This window comes from Myxocyprinus asiaticus, chromosome 32, assembly GCF_019703515.2.
Source record: "Myxocyprinus asiaticus isolate MX2 ecotype Aquarium Trade chromosome 32, UBuf_Myxa_2, whole genome shotgun sequence".
Lineage (NCBI taxonomy): Eukaryota > Metazoa > Chordata > Actinopteri > Cypriniformes > Catostomidae > Myxocyprinus > Myxocyprinus asiaticus.
In genome coordinates this window covers 29782664-29797901 of record NC_059375.1, presented here as the reverse complement: position 1 = coordinate 29797901, position 15238 = coordinate 29782664, and the positions used below count along the sequence as shown (strand labels likewise).

Below are 15238 nucleotides of genomic sequence, written 5' to 3'. Positions count from 1 at the left end.
CAGTCCTTTTACAGAGAACTCATCCGGACTTAACTTAAAGGGATAGTTCACCCAAAAATAAAAATTCTCTTGTCATTTACTCACCCTCATGCCATCCCAGATGCGTATGACTTTCTTCTGCAGAACATAAATTTTTAGAAGAATATTTCAGCTCTTTAGGTCCTTTCAATGCTAGTGAAAGCTGTTTTTAGTGCCAGTACGATGTGTAGGCAATGATACAAGGTAAGCATTGCTGAACAATTCAGGTCTCTTCATTTATTTAAAATCTGAAATCCAAAAAGCAGATAAAAGCAGCATAATATTAATCCATAAGACTCCAGTGGATAAATCAATTTCTTTTAATGTGATATCATAGGTGTGAAACAGATCAATATTTAAGTCTTTTTTTTTTTTTTTACTATAAATCTTCACTTTCACATCTGAAAGTCAGATGTGAAAGTGCCTGTTTATCTGTTTCTTACCCACACCTATCATATTGCTTTTAAAAAATGGATTTAACCACTGGAGTCTTATGGATTACTTTTATGTTGCTTTATCTGCTTTTGGACCTTCAGATTTCTGGCCACCATTCACTTGCATTGAAAGGACCAACAGAGTTGAGATATTCTTCTGTCTGAGCTGAAAAACCTTAGGGTTCTGAAGAAGAAAAGAAAGGCATGCACATCTGGGATGGCATGAGGGTGAATAAATGATGAGAGAATTTTAATTTTTGGGTGAACTATCCCTTTAAAGGGTAAGTTCACACAAAAATGAACTCTCCCAACTCACCCTCATGTTCTTTTGAACCCGTATTACTTGCTTCTGTGAACCACAAAAGGAGATGTTAGGGACAGCCTCAGTCACAATTCATTTTCATTTTATTAAAAAAAGATGCACTGAAAGTGAATGGTGACTGAGGTTGTCAGTCTCTAATGTTCTGCCTAACATCTGTTGTGTTCCATGAAATAAAATCATTGGGTTTGGAACAGCATGAGGGTGTGAAAATGATGAAAGCATTTACATTTTTGGGTGAACTATCCCTTTAAGCACAGAAGCCTTTTGTATTGTTGCATTGGCTATTGTGCAGAATTGCAGAATCTTTATGTAATTCTCCCCCTGTCCCTGTCTGAATGCCTGAGGCCAGCCTTCAAGCCTGGCTGATTGAACCTTGCCGGTGGCGGCTCCAGAGCCACTGGTATATGTATTAATCCTGCCTGTTGGTGGAGATATCTGCGGTGGTACTGGTCCATAAAAGATTCATGAAAACCTGCTGAATAATTAAATTGTTGACTCACCTAAAGTTGCCTTCTCTTGCCTCTCTGCTGGGCCACTGAGTGTGTGCAGCATTCCAAAAACCTCTCTCAAAGCCTTCAGGATGAGGGATGTCCTTTCCAGCACAGGAAGTGGTACACTGTGATTACCATTTTTTACTGCTTTAAAATCTTAGTGTATGCTTATAGACATTCAGAACACAGAATGGAGAAATAGCTCAGCAACTTGTTAATAGGCTGCGATTTATAACAAGAAAGTTAGAGCCAGATTTTTTGCTTTTGCATCGGCTTTGCTGTAGGCACAGATCCTTTGATAATTTTTGTGAAGTACTCAAAGAGCTCTTAAGAAAATCTCAACTTAATGTGAGGAATGATTCACAGGCCGATGGAAATGATTTTGAGAGTAAAGGAACCACAAAGATGATTGTTGATTGCCGCTATCTGCAGACTATACCCACTGTGCTGTGTTCACAGATGAATTTCAAATATAATTTTAGGTTTATTTTAATTCACATGCACTCATGTGGGTGGGTCCCCCTCAGTAGCGATCATCCTCCAGGAGGTGGTGGGTGGGTGGATCCGAAGATGAGATCCACGCAATGCATTTGTCATTGAATAATGTCACTTTTAGTACCCTTTCTATTCTTTTCAGTCAGTTGTTGATAAAAACAAAATAAAAAATAAACAATTAATTCTAACAACGAATAGCACAGAAGAGATATAGCCATTCGAGTCTCTCTCGTTAACATGCGCTCATTTACAGACACTCTTTACAGACATGCCTGTTTTCTTAAAGAGACAGTGCTGTTTTTTTAGGACGTATTTAGCAAATTAATGTAAGTACTTGTAAATAGTATAAATTATGCAATTAAACAATAAACATGAAACTAAATATAATATTTGAAATATAATATATTTATTGATTGAATACATAGATTTTTTTCTTTCATTTTTTAAAAGCTTAAATGTGACTAATTATGAAAACTAATAAAATATAATTAGTAAATTAATATTTTCTTAATGTACCTAGTTAGAAGGTCCCCTGTATAACTAACTGCATTGGCTGGTAGAGAGGTTCTTTCATATTTTAGCAAAAGGGACATTATAACTGAAATATAACCATATGGATCGATATCAAATCGGAATCGAATTGAGAGCTTGTGAATCAGAATAGAATCAAATAGGGAAATCTGTATCAATACCCAGTTTCAATTAATGAGCTGATGAAATTACTGTGCAGAATTACTAAACATACGGCTAAATAAAATCTATTTCCAGAAGAGGATAGCAGTTAAAAAACATACATTTCTTTTCAGAAAATTTTTATTCTGAAAATGCTGATTACCATGTATACAGGAATATTTAAATGGTGGTGAAGCATGTAAACGTATTAGGAATGACATCTTAACCAGAATATAAACATTTATGTGCATGTTTACATGGTCAGTTTGTATTTTGTTTTATTTACAATGATCCCACACCTGTCTGGTCTCATAAATCATCATTCTTTTAAGAATTAATCTGAAGCTGGTATTGATGGCTGATTGTCTTTGATCCACTCCAAGGTGCTTTTGCAACACCAGCTCACTTCTTCTTGTTCTCCAGGCCAGGACAGAAGGTCTTAGCAATGTCATGTAGATTGATTTCCTTTTAGAATTTTCCCTGAGGAGTGTTTGGCTATGTGAGCAGCAATAATTTGTTCAATTAAAGCTGTGTCTCTGGAAAATTGAGGTCATTGTTTATAAGGATTTGTCTCTAAGTCGCCATCTACAAACAATGGGTCCTGTCTGGGTAAACAATGCTGCAAGATTGGTGTGGTTAATGTGGCCCTTGACACAGACAGACCTTGTGTTACATGGTGATGCAATAAGGAACCAAGAGCTGTCACTCCATGGGCCCGATGGCTCTGTTGCAGTAGGAGGGGAGAGGCAACTGATTGGCCGGGCCTGTGTCATGAGCACATTTGCCGCAATGAATCACTGAGGAACTGCTCCCACACAAGCCTGTGTCCATATGGCCATAAGTAACCACAGAAACCATCTCTGCCTTTGTAAATACTTGTACTGCAGCAGTACTTTTCTGCTACGCCTCTGACATCTTTTTTTTGTTTTGTGTACATAACACTGTTCAGTATGTCCTTCAGGTTTAGCTTAATGTGGTCCTCTGAACACAGACTATGATCTTGTTTTTCAGGTTGACTGAACCGTCTGGGTACCTAACAGATGGCCCCATCAACTACAAATACAAAACTAAGTGCACCTGGCTGATTGAAGGATAGTAAGTGTCTCTCTATCTTCCTCTCTCTCTTTTTATCACCAGATTTTGACATTGTTTTGCTTTCCCACACTTTCCTCCTGCACAACCCTTATTTAAATACACTTCAGCAGCCCTTGCAGGGTGTTGTTTTCTGTGTTGTGTTACCAGAAAAGGCTCGAAGGAGCACATTCCGCCTTGAACTCCTCCGACTTGGCAGGAATGTATCTTCTGTAATGTGTATTCATAGCAGATTATGCAGTCAGCAATAAGTTCTCAAGCATTATGTCATCACCTTTGTTTTGCAGCCCAAACGCAGTCCTGAGGTTACGGTTTAACCATTTTGCGACTGAATGTAGCTGGGACCACATGTATGTCTATGACGGAGACTCTATTTATGCTCCCTTAGTAGCTGTGTTCAGGTGAGAATGTCTTCTAAAACTGTCAAGTCCTAGAATGTGAGTGTCACATTCTTTAAAAGTGATGAAAATTGGTGTTTTGTGTCCATGTCTGTTAGCTTTGAAGCCATCTATATGCTAGCGAATAGGGCTGTTGATTTAACACGTTAATAACAAATAATTCTATAAAAAATAACAAGTTGATGAGAAAATTAGCACAGTTAATCATGTCCCTGGACTGTAATAAGAAATACAGTATTCCTACCATCGGAACAATTTAAGCTTAAATTACCACCTGTTTTCAGCAGGAGGCAGTAAGCAAAACTCCAGCTGTATAGGCAACAAGCAGCTGCAAAGACAGCAAACCACACTCATGCTACAGGGCATGAAATTCGGCACGGTATTGCAGGTGTTGTGCACAATTTTAAGAATTCCCGCAAGTTCCACGTTCATAACACGGGAAATTCTTGCACACAATTATTTACATTAACATGTACAATAGTTGAGAGTTTGTAAACGATTGTAGTTTCAGCGCAAGGATTCAATACTCTTGAGTCTCTCTCTCTGTCTCTCGCAGTATTTCGCAGCAAACATGTCGAGTTTAGTGTGAGCGCGTTGTGAGCAGCACGGTGTCGCATATTTGCTCAACTTATATGTTACCTGTTAATTTGACATTCACAATGTTATAACTCGTCTCTGCAAGTGAGCGATGCAATTAAACGATCGCTTTTGTTTATAAACAACAAAGCTGACTGTACTGTGCAAGCGACATTGGAGCAGTCCAGTTTTGCTTCATCACATCGTGCGGCTTAGATTACAGCACCTTTGACAAAGACAGAAATAGCAAAAATGCTTTCATGTAAAATGCTACCAGAACCACTGCTGGGTGAAGAAAAATGCTTTAAACAGACAAATTCATCCTTATAAGCAGCTATTACGTTCCTTCTCTCTGACGCTTCATCTGACGTGTACAGGTATTTTTCTCTGCCTTGTGAATGAGTCGATTTTAATAATATATGTAGGCCTATGTACCCTTTAACCTAATATAAATATATATTTTTAATAAACATTTTAAATATACTAATAATAATAATAATAATCTTTAATAACCTATACATAATATCTATTTTCCATAACATCATAACTGATTTAGCAGCAAGGTCCACTCTTACAGGATTCCATCAATTAATTTTCAGTGCATTTTGTCAACTGTAATCTGGTGAGAACTGACTTAAACTCGTGAAGGAAGTTAAAACTTACTGATTGAATTTTAGGTAAAATTAAAACTTACCTAATGTTTTGCAAACCCGATTGACTTGAGATGTTAGGCAGAATGTTAGTGTCAGTCATCATGCACTTTCATTGTATGGGAGAAAAAGATGAATGGAAGTGAATTGTGACTAGGACTAACATTCTGGCTAACATCTCCTTTTGTGAAATTCTCTCATCTTTTGGCTTGGAATAACACGAGGTCGGGTTATCATAACAGAATTTAAATTTTTGGGTGAACTTATTTTTAACTTCCTGTTTAAGAATTTCTTAAAGGATTGGGGGCCTGGGTAGCTCAGCGAGTAAAGCCGCTGACTACCACCCCTGGAGTTGCAAGTTTGAATCCAGGGCATGCTGAGTGACGCCAGCCAGGACTCCTAAGCAACCAAATTGGCCCGGTTGCTAGGGAGGGTAGAGTCATATGGGGTAACCTCCTCGTGGTCACTATAATGTGGTTCTTGCTCTCGGTGCGGCATGTGTTGAGTTGTGCGTGGATGCTGCGGAGAATGGCGTGAAGCCTCCACACGCGCTATGTCTCCGCGGTAACACGCTCAACAAGCTATGTGATAAGATGCGTGGATTGATGGTCTCAGACGTGGAGGCAACTGAGATTTGTCCTCCGCCACCCGGATTGAGGCGAGTCACTACGCCACCACGAGGACTTAGAGAGATTCCAAATTGGGGAGAAAATAAAACAAAATAAAAAGAATTAGTTAAAGGTATTTTCCAAGAAAAACAATATAGGTAAGTCGGCACAGGATTGCATCACATCTTCCTGGAAAACTTCTGCTTCTGAATAAATTATATTTATTCCACAATAGGCCCTGTGCTTGCTTGACACCAGTTACAGCACAAGATAAGAACACTTTCTTGAGTTTAAAAATAGCTGGACGAGGGGGCCTAGGTAGCTCAGCGAGTATTGACGCTGACTGCCACCCCTGGAATCACGAGTTCGAATCCAGGGTGTGCTGGGTGACTCCAGTCAGGTCTCCTAAGCAACCAAATTGGCCCGGTTGCTAGGGAGGGTAGAGTCACATGGGGTAACCTCCTTGTGGTCACGATAAGTGGTTCTCGCTCTCAATGGGGCATGTGGTGAGTTGTGCGTGGATTGCGGAGAGTAGCATAAGCCTCCATATGCGGAGCCTCTACGGTGTCATGTACAATGAGCCACGTGATAAGATGCGTGGATTGACGATCTCAGAAGCAGAGGAAACTGAGACTTGTCCTCCACCACCCAGATTGAGGTGAGTAACCGCGCCACCACAAGGACCTACTAAGTAGTGGGAATTGGGCATTCCAAATTGGGAGAAAAAGGGTATATAAAAAAAAAAAAAATAGCTGGTTCCGAATGCAAAGATCTCAAGATGTGTTTTACTAGGTTTCAAACTACGTTTAAAGTGACATAGTGACCTTAAAACACTGTGTTTATGATGCAACACAACCAATGTGAGAAGCACCAAAAGTGTCTGTCTGATGCATAATAAATCTATCTTGGACAGTTCAGTTAAGTTTTATTATTTATCCCAATGGGAAAATTCCTTTGCACAAGTGTAATTTCCTAGATTGATGAATCCAGTTGCAAAATGGATTGCTGTGGACTGTAGGTCAATGACAGGCTCATGTTCGATAATATGGAAATGAAGAATAAATAGATTTTAAAGCCACTTTGTGTATTGTCTTATCCAGGGTAGTCATGCACCTAGGTGGCACCAAGGTCAATATAGACCACACAATACACAAAACAGGTAGCGATCGATGAGATCAGAAAATACATAGAAGTTTAATGCCGGCTAATTAAAGTTCTCTGTGTGAGATGGTCAATGACACACAGCAGCCGCAAAAAGATCACATATTTTTATCTTGCGCTGTGTGTGCCGTAAGCAGTCATGCAAGACAAAGCGGCCGATGTCTTGTGAACGAGCTTGACAAGCGCTGCCACCTGCCACATTTATTCCATTGAAAATATGGAACCTTGGCCTTTTTTAAAGTTTTTATAATGACAGGAAAGGAGAGGATTCACACTGAAACAAAGATTTGAACATGACGAAATGACTGTGTGAAGATGCTGCAAAACCTGTCAAATACATTTCAGCACTAAAGGAAATGAACAGCGGCCGATCAAACAAAAACAGACTATACCCATCTATATTACACTATGAAAAAACTTATTGACTGTTCCTCAGAGATCAGACATAGTTATCAAACATTAACTGCACTGAAGTTGATGCAATAAATACATTTTTATTATCATAACACCACGCTTTCCGTTGGTGCTCAACCTTCCCTGTGAGTGCGATCTCTGAAGCAGCCACGGGACACTGTCTATAGTGGAACATGTGACATGATTGGACTGACAACATTTAGACTAAAGTGTGAATAAAGATTTCTGCCACAGCCACTCTTTTTTACATGCAATAATCATTTAATTTAAATATCTAAAGGTACAAATATGTTTTTGGAATTTCAAATAATCCATGCAAAATCATCTTGAATTAAAAATCTAAGGGGGCACGTTTATCCTTAGTCTGAAGAGACATGACACCTCTGGCATTATCAATGCTTTATGTGTTTGCAACAATAATGTAATGCATTTTAATTATCTAAATTATTATATTTATAATATATTTATAATTATTTAATACAACTATTTATAATTCTTTAATCATTATATATTAAGGTATTGTTATATGAGGGCCTTTGTCAGCAAATAATTATAAATGCGATCATGTAATTAATTAGATGGAAAATTTACTGTTTCAGAAAAAAAAAAAAAAAAGATATCAACACAATGTATTTAATTATGACAAATGGAATTAGCTACTGCCTTCATGAGAGCACAAGGGATTATTTCTTAACCAGTTTTCTTTAACTGTCCCACAGTGGTCTCATTGTCCCCGAAGTGAAAGGGAACGAGACAGTCCCTGAAGTGGAGACCAACTCAGGCTATGCACTTCTGCACTTTTTTAGCGACGCTGCCTACAACCTGACGGGATTTGAAATATTCTACTCGTGAGTAACCGACCACAGTGAGATGCACAAATTAATGACATTCGACATCAGCACTATCTAAATTAAAAAGACCCTGCTGATTCGGCTAGGTGCTAAGAATGCATATAATCACACAGGGGTTTTAATTTTATCCCCTCTGGGTATGTTTCATTCTCAATTTAATCACAGGCTTAGTCCTGTTCATTATACCCTTCCCCACTGCAGGACCCTTTTTAGAACATCTCTGTATGAAGTTCCCCTTCTTGTTTACTTTTAGCGACCTTCTTTCTTCATCTCTCCCTCAACAGAATCAACTCCTGTCCAAATAACTGCTCGGGCCACGGGAAGTGCACATCGGGGAACTCAATAGCGAGCCGTGTGTATTGTGAGTGTGATAAGTACTGGAAGGGCGAGGCCTGCGACATCCCATACTGCAGGAACAACTGTGGCAGCCCTGATCATGGTTACTGCGACCTCACCGGGGAAAAGCTATGTGTGTGCAATGACAGCTGGCAAGGTACTATACTCTTTCTGCTCCTCTCTCATTGCCACCCTACTGTTTCATCCCCTCCCCTATATTCTATTTAATTTCTTTAAGAATCTGAACGATGCTTTGAGAATCTGAAAGCTTTCCCATTTGGTGTTCTTGACAAGAGTGTTGTGCATCACGCAGTTTGATTTTGTTGTATTTATTGTCTCCCCCTAGTGTTGATTTTGTAGTGGTGCACCTGTCAACTCTGCATCACTGCAGCATTCTCATCAAGTTCTTGTCACTGTCACACAGTGTCAAATGCACAATTAAGCCTGATGGAAGCTTGACACCAGGCCATCTTAAAGTTGATGTAATGACATGAGCCTCTCTGGCCAACTTCTCATTAAGCCCCGCGAAAGGAGATGCAGGAAATGGCGAGTCAGAAAAGGTGTGAATGGTCATGTTAATGACCTTGAAGAGTTGATAAGAAGCTGTCACACCTGCTATATAAAGTCAGAAGGATGCAGAGATCTTAGGGCTTATTTATAGATGGTATTAACGTCTGTCTTGAGCGATTCGATCATAAATGGACAGCACTAAATGAGTCCAATGAGTTTTGTGATCTGATCAATTGCTGGCTACATTATATTTGTAGTATGAATGCTAATGCATCCTGATGCATCCCGGGTTACACAAAAGGACAGCCTACCTGCATAACATAAAATGATTGTGCTACAAAAAGGGTTTTAAGCTGCCCTGGCTGGTAAGCTTTAAAAAAAAAGAAAAAAAAAAGCCATCCTATAAAAAGAAAAAAAAATAGATTAATTTTTTTGGGCCCATATTCACAAAACATTTGCATTATTCAACATATTTTCAGTATTCCTGATATCACCATGCAGCAACATGGATCATGTGAAGCATGCATACCCAAGTTCAGTTAGTAAGACTAAAATAGCATTGAGCATTACATTCGAAATGTAATGTTCATTTAAATATATTTAGGAGCAACAGTGTGCAAACTTTTTCATACTTAATGAACACACTGATGTAGTAAGTGCTGTATGTAATCAAAGACCCTCCCCTTGTTAAAATTTGATCACAGGTGTTGAGAAGAGTTACATCTGAGACTTATAGTAGTACTAGGTGTCAGTGGCATTCAACTTGTATTTGAATTACCAAAGACGGATGTTACCATTTGAAAACAGGGACCTAGATTAATATACTTGTGACTTATCTCTCCTCTCTATCTCTCACTCTCTCTCAGGTCCAGACTGCTCGTTAACAGTCCCCTCCACAGAGTCTTACTGGATCATGCCTACAGTGAAGCCATTTGGAGCTTCACTGGGTAGAGCGTCCCATAAGGCAGTGGTACAAGAAAAGGTCATGTGGGTTGTCGGCGGCTACACATTTAACTACAGCAACTTTCAGATGGTTCTAAAGTAAGCAATAAGCCTTACCTTACATTCAGATTGCTGTCCTGAAGTATTATCATCAGGTTCATCAAATGCACAAGGGCAATAAAATGTCCATTAGCATGTGCGCTTCCATTATGGCATTGCTTATTTGCATGTGAGAGGATCGTTAAGGCATTTATCCAAAAATAACAACACAAACGGCAATTATAATAATACATTTGTGCAAGCCTGTGCCTGTGTTGGAATTTAGTAATCTGACATCTGGAGTGTAGAAGCCATTGTCGAGTCTGAACAAGGATCTCTTTGTATTGGATGTTTGTGGATTATTGTATATTATGTACACTGCAACATTAGACTTGACATCTATTTCTTTGTTTCTTTGCAGTTATAATCTTGAAAGTGGCATCTGGAACACTGTACCCATCAGTAGCGGACCCCTGCCGAGATACGGCCACTCCTTGGCAATATATCGGGTAACATTAGTGTTGAAATGTTTCACAAAATTTTTAGCAACAATACATTTTTGTCTTAAAGCTAAATAGCTGTAATCAGTGTCAGGATGAGTGAATAAGACTATTTAGCTGATTACATGTTCTAGCTTTTGGTCTGGGTATACAATCTGATACAGATCTGCTTTGCTTATCCTAGCAAAGGCATTGATATCCTGCAGCAACCCTTATTCTTCTCTGCCACTCTTCCATCATTCCAAAACACAGTGAATCAACGCAACACTTGTGATATTTAAAATGTTGAAATAAAAATGGAAATGATAGAATGTTGACCAATAGTTTGAAAGATTCAGAATGTTCATAAATCTTTTATTTTCTTTCAGGATGAAATCTATATGTTTGGAGGCAAGTTGGAGATGGGTGCCAGTAATGTAACAGATGAGCTGTGGGTGTTCAACATACCCAGAATGACGTGGTCACAGAAGTTTCCAAGTGTGCCGGCTCATGGGCAGATCTACGCTGTTGAGGGCCACTCGGCCCACATAGCAGAGATGGATAATGGGGATGTGATTATGGTGGTCATCTTCGGCTACTCCTCCATCTACAGCTACATCAGCAATGTCCAGGAGTACAACATGCGTGAGTGACTGACCCAGTATTGCCGTAATATATTGTATGTCTTAAAATTAGAATTGAATGGTGTAGTGTTCTGCAAGTACCTTAAAAATAATGACTTGTGAATTTGGTTATTTAAAAATGATCCTCATGATTTTAAATAACATTAAGATTAAGATCCTGCATTAAGTGTGGATCTGCAAGGATTGATTTGATTGTTTTTACATCAGAGTGCCTGTAGATGGAGCTGTGGTTTTTTGCAAGAAGCATTGTGCAGTTTATGTATCTGGCTGGGGTTTTCAGATAATCTGTACCTTTTTAAATCCTGCAAAACTCAGGATTAATCAAAGTATAATCTTCATGTTCTCAAGTGATCTTTAATGTGTAGTGAACTCTTACCCAAACCTTGATTCTGTTGGAATGAGTCAGCTCGCTCTTACTCCTACTCTAACACACTTGATCAGTGTGGAATACTCACAGATGTTTCTTAAAGGCTTTTTGTTTTAAGAAAACTTAGCTTTGGGGGCCCGGGCAGCTCAGCAAGTAAAGACGCTGACTACCACACTTGGAGTCGCAAGTTCGAATCCAGGGCGTGCTGAGTGACTCTAGTCAGGCTTCCTAAGCATCCAGTTGGCCCGGTTGTTGGCCAGTGGGGAGAGTCACGTTGGGTTAACCTCCTCGTGGTCACTATAATGTGGTTCTCGCTCTCGCGTGTGGCGAGTTGTGCATGGATGGCGCGGAGAATAGCACGAGCCTCCACACACGCTTGGTCTCCGTGGTAACGTGCTCAAGAAGCCACGTGATAAGATGCACGGATTGACTGTCTCAGACGCAGAGGCAACTGAAATTCGTCATCCGCCACCCGGATTGAGGCGAGTTACTACGCCACCACGAGGACCCAAAGCGCATTGGGAATTGGGCATGCCAAAATTGGGTAGAAAAAAAAAGGCCTTTTTTTTTTTTTTTAAATAAGAAAACTTAGCTTTATTTATTTTTTTTATTTTTTGATCTCAGCAACAATCAAACACATAAACACTCTGATTTCCTCTTGTTATCATACAAATTATACTTAAAGGGATAGTTCACCCAAAAATATGTTCTATCATCATTTACTCTCCCTTATTCCATCCCATAGGTGTATGACTTCCTTTTTTCTGCAGAACACAAACAAAGATTTTTAGAAGAAATATCTTAGCTCTGTTGGTCCTTACAATGCAAGTGAATGGTGACCAGACCTTTGAAGCTCCAAAAATCACATAATAGCCACATAAAAGTAATCCATAAGGCTCCAGTGGTTAAATCCATATCTTCAGAAGCGATAAGTGTGGGTGTGAAACATCAATATTTAAGTCCTTTTTACCATAAATCTCCACTTTCACTTTCAGAATGTGAAAGAATGTGAAAAGTGTAGCTTTATAACAAAACAATTACTTAAATATTGATCTGTTTCTCACCCACACATGTCATATCGCTTCTGAAGATATGGATTTAACCACTGGAATCTTATGGATAACTTTTATGTGGCCTTTATGTGATTTTTGGAGCTTCAAATGTCTGGTCACCATTCACTTGCATTGTAAGGACCAACAGAGCTGAGATATTCTTCTAAATATCTTCTTTTGTGTTCGGCAGAGGAGAGAAAGTCATACACAACAGGAATTGTATGAGGGTGAGTAAATAATGAGAGAATTTTCATTTTTGGGTGAACTTTCCCTTTAATTACAGTGAATATTTTGTTCATTCTGTACACAGGAACAAACATATGGCTGGTGCCAGATACCAGAGGAGCGATCGCTCAGGGTGGGTACGGCCACAGCAGTGTGTTCGACAGTGGCAGCAAAAGTGTGTATGTCCACGGGGGCTACAAATCTCTCCCTGCCAACAAATATGGCCTTGTGGATGATTTATACCGCTATGAGGTTCAGACCCGCACCTGGTAAGAGCACACAGAGACACATTCACACTCAAGCATAAATAGGTTGTAATCATGTTATATACATATTTAAAGGGTGTAGTTGACTTGTTTTCAGTTTTGTGCCATTTTGATGTCAGTTGTTGTGTGTTGTAGGACAATTCTGAGGGAGAGCGGTTACCCACGTTACTTGCACTCATCTGTGCTGTTAGGAGGAACTCTGCTCATCTTTGGAGGAAATACCCATAATGACACGTCTCTTAGCAATGGAGCCAAGTGCTTCTCTGCTGACTTCATTGCTTATGACATTGGTTTGTGCTGGCCCCTTACTGCATCTTTAACATACAGTTAGGTTTCATTGTTAATGTTAGTGTAAAGGATTATTTAAAAGTAAGAATGTTTCTTGTCTTGCAGCGTGTGATGAGTGGAAAGTCCTCCCTAAACCGAACTTGCACAGAGATGTCAACCGCTTTGGGCATACTGCAGTCACCAGTAACGGGTAAGAACTCTATGAAATATGCATAAACAAAAAAATATTCAGCACTTACTTGCACTGATGTTCACTGTTGGGTTCAGTGTCCAATTACAAAATAATTAGTTACTGTAATATAATTTCTTTTTTAAAATTACATTTTAAATACCTGTGTTTAGATTACAGTTACTGACTTTCAATTACTTTAATTAACTTTTAAGTACATTATAGGGTTAGGCTTATTTCTAATATATTATCTATGTAGAATACATGAATAATGGCCCCGTAACAAGTCATTGTGAAGGAGAAATGTAAGGTTCTGAGTGTAAGACTTGTGTGTAACAATGAACAAGAAAGAAATATAGACATTATTTTAAATTTATTGAGCAGAACACTGTTTTAGAAAGTATCTTAAAAGTAAAATAATTAGTATTGTGATTACTTTTCAGTGAAGTAATTAGTAAAGTAATCTGATTACATTTTTAGATAAATAATTAGTAATTTGTAGTAGTTGACTATTTTTGAGTGACTTACCCAACACGGCTGATGTTATTCCAAACCCATATGACTTTCTTCCGTGGAACATAAAAGGAGATGTTATGTATTATGTTAGTCTCAGTCACTATTGACTTTCTTTGCATCTTTTGTCCATACAGTGAATGAGAGTAAACGCTAACAGAATTTTCATTCTTAGGTAAACTATCCCTTTAACAATTTTCATGTTCTCTTTTCCTTCTAGGTCTATGTATGTGTTTGGTGGTTTTTTCAGTGTGCTTCTGAATGACGTGCTCATCTACAGGCCACCCATCTGTGAGGCCTTCCTGAGGCAGGAGCGCTGTGAGGCTGCAGGCCCTGGCGTGCGCTGCGTTTGGAAAGGGACCCGTTGCGTGTCCTGGGAGCTCAGCTTCACTAACAGCTCTACACCTGCTCCATTCTGCCCTGCCAAAGCTGGTAGGTGTCTGGAGGCTCACAGACTCCCCTGCCACACTCAGCTGCAACATTTTCCACCATGCCCAAGCTGGGAAATCAGTCTGGCTTGTTTGTGCTGATCTGAGCCCTCGGGTGTGTCTGCCACATTGTGCACGGGATGTTTTAATGAGAGAGTAATGGTAGGGGCACAGGCTGTCTAAAGCAGACACAGAGGAGAGTTTCCCAAAGCCCTCTGCTGCTCTGCAGGACTGCTGGCTCTGTTTGATATTTTGCCACATGTCAGAACACAACCAATCACACTAAACCAGCCGCAATTTAGTCTGTGTTTGTGTGTATGAGTGTGTGCGGGGACCTCCAACCCATGCAATATCTGTCCTCATTTGTTTGATTTGAAATTCAAACCTGAGGTCTGAGAGGTGCATGCTGGGATAATCCATGGCAATGCTGGCCCTTTTTGTTGTGTGTGTCTGCTGTGTCCTAAAGAATTTTTTGAATTCTTTCTGTCCCCCAACCACTCTTTAAATGGTTAGTTTACTCAAAATTAAAATTCTGCCATCATTTACTCACACTTACTCTTCCATGGAACACAAAAGTAGTAATTTTGAATAATGTTGACACTTCTTTTTTTTTTTTTAAGTGAAGCCTCAGTCCCTAACATTCTGCCTGACATCTCCTTTTCTGTTCCATGAAAGAGTTTCTGTGCCACTAGCATCACCAAATGGAATTGCAAAAATAATTACATGAATAAAAAATGACAATGAATAATGTTATAAAATGGGTTTCCCAAACTCATGGCATTGGTTGAGCCAGTGTTG

At 39.3% G+C, this 15238-nt stretch overlaps 1 protein-coding gene across 1 annotated transcript in view; it reads left to right on the top strand.

Moving 5' to 3' along the window:
- The window catches only part of LOC127423623 (attractin-like protein 1), a 165667-nt gene that overhangs the window by 19840 nt on the left and 130589 nt on the right, over positions 1-15238 (top strand). Inside the window, exons 2-12 of the mRNA XM_051668087.1 lie at positions 3444-3527; positions 3812-3925; positions 8051-8179; positions 8467-8675; positions 9895-10069; positions 10431-10518; positions 10878-11133; positions 12862-13045; positions 13178-13332; positions 13436-13520; positions 14233-14444. Of these exons, the coding sequence (XP_051524047.1) occupies positions 3444-3527; positions 3812-3925; positions 8051-8179; positions 8467-8675; positions 9895-10069; positions 10431-10518; positions 10878-11133; positions 12862-13045; positions 13178-13332; positions 13436-13520; positions 14233-14444 (1691 nt within the window). The remainder of the gene's footprint in view (positions 1-3443; positions 3528-3811; positions 3926-8050; positions 8180-8466; positions 8676-9894; positions 10070-10430; positions 10519-10877; positions 11134-12861; positions 13046-13177; positions 13333-13435; positions 13521-14232; positions 14445-15238) is intronic.